Raw genomic sequence first — 1,283 nt, forward strand, 5'->3', positions numbered from 1 at the left:
TGCCTCAAACAAAACCGCCGCCAACTCCTGCCCGGTCGCCGCCGCCGCCTCCCTCTCCGCCACGGCCTCGCTTACCTGCAGAGCTTCAACCCTGGTCCCGGAGGCCTCCTCGGGCGTCCCACCCAACTCGGCCTGGGTCGCACACCCCACGCCATTACTGGCCTCTGGCACGGGCCTACCGGCCCCTCCCTCCTCAGTGCCCTTTCCCACACCTATGTTCATCCAGGGTTCCGCGGGAGGCCCTTCCTCCCGGGAGCCCGCCTCACTCGCCATGCTGCCCTGGTCCTCCGCAGGCTCAGCTGCGCCGGGGACGCAAGGCCGAGACCCTTGACCTGCACACCCCCCGCAGCAGCGAGAGAAGCTGAGCCGCGGGTAGGTTGCGGCTCTGGGAACTTCCGGGAGCCTCGCGCTCGGGCACGGCTAAGGGCGCATGCGCGGGGCTTTGGCGCCCTCTGCAGGCTTCTTGGCGCCAGTCGCCCAGCCACGCCCAGACCGTTACTATGGCTCCACGGCCAATGGAGGAAGAGGTAGAAGCTGTCACCCACGATGGCCCCGCTTCCTGAACGCAGGCATCTGGGACACAACTGCCCTGCCTGCGAGCCCTGGCCCGTGCCTCCAGGAAGCCCTCCCAGCTTGCCAGGTGCAGTGCGCACACACAGCCGGTTTGCCCTTTGCAAACTCCACTGACTGTTCCACTCCATAGTCCATGCCGGCGTCTTGCGTGGCACCGAACCCAGGCAATATAAAGTACTTAAGGACACGAAGCGGGCACTGTGAACAGGGCTGAGTATTTCAGTTCCAGCCCACAGACAGAGCAAGGTTCTCTGAGGGTCGGGCCCGTGTGTTGCTCTATATGTTGCTGCGCGGGATTTCATAGGGTCTAGAGGCAGAGAGCACTACTACAACGTGTCCCTCAGGATTACGAAANCCCTTTGGCAGCCACCCTCGACACACAGCCCAAAGGATACGACTTTGGCCCAGAAGCCAGGGATGTCCTGGATGATGGCCGTTCGCCGCTCAAGGTGACGCCTGCTTGTCTGCCCAAGTTTCCGCTTGAGCCGAGCAGAAGCCCTGCTGCCTCGGGCATTCACCGCTCCCAGCTCCAACTGAAGGATCTCCAAAGCCTCCAATGGTGGCCGGGTCACCTTGGGTAACCAGGCTAGCGGTGCCAGCCTGAAGTCCTCGTCCCCCTCCTCCTGCTCCTCAGCCACGACCTCCACCACCTCCATTACGTCCAGCAAGTCCAGCGCCACCTCCTGCCCGGTCGCCGCCGCCTCCCTCTC

At 64.1% G+C, this 1,283-nt stretch overlaps 1 protein-coding gene across 1 annotated transcript in view; it reads right to left on the minus strand.

The window, feature by feature from the left end:
- LOC103581743 (testis-specific Y-encoded protein 4-like) overlaps positions 1-1,280 on the minus strand; it is a gene marked incomplete at its 5' end in the record, with an annotated part of 3,421 nt that extends 2,141 nt beyond the window's left edge. Inside the window, 3 exons of the mRNA XM_008563502.1 lie at positions 76-132; positions 341-559; positions 969-1,280. Coding sequence (XP_008561724.1) covers positions 76-132; positions 341-559; positions 969-1,280 — 588 coding nt within the window. The remainder of the gene's footprint in view (positions 1-75; positions 133-340; positions 560-968) is intronic.
- Positions 1,281-1,283: the final 3 nt, after the last annotated feature.

Source organism: Galeopterus variegatus, unplaced genomic scaffold (assembly GCF_000696425.1).
Source record: "Galeopterus variegatus unplaced genomic scaffold, G_variegatus-3.0.2 Scaffold13836, whole genome shotgun sequence".
Classification (NCBI taxonomy): Eukaryota; Metazoa; Chordata; class Mammalia; order Dermoptera; family Cynocephalidae; genus Galeopterus; species Galeopterus variegatus.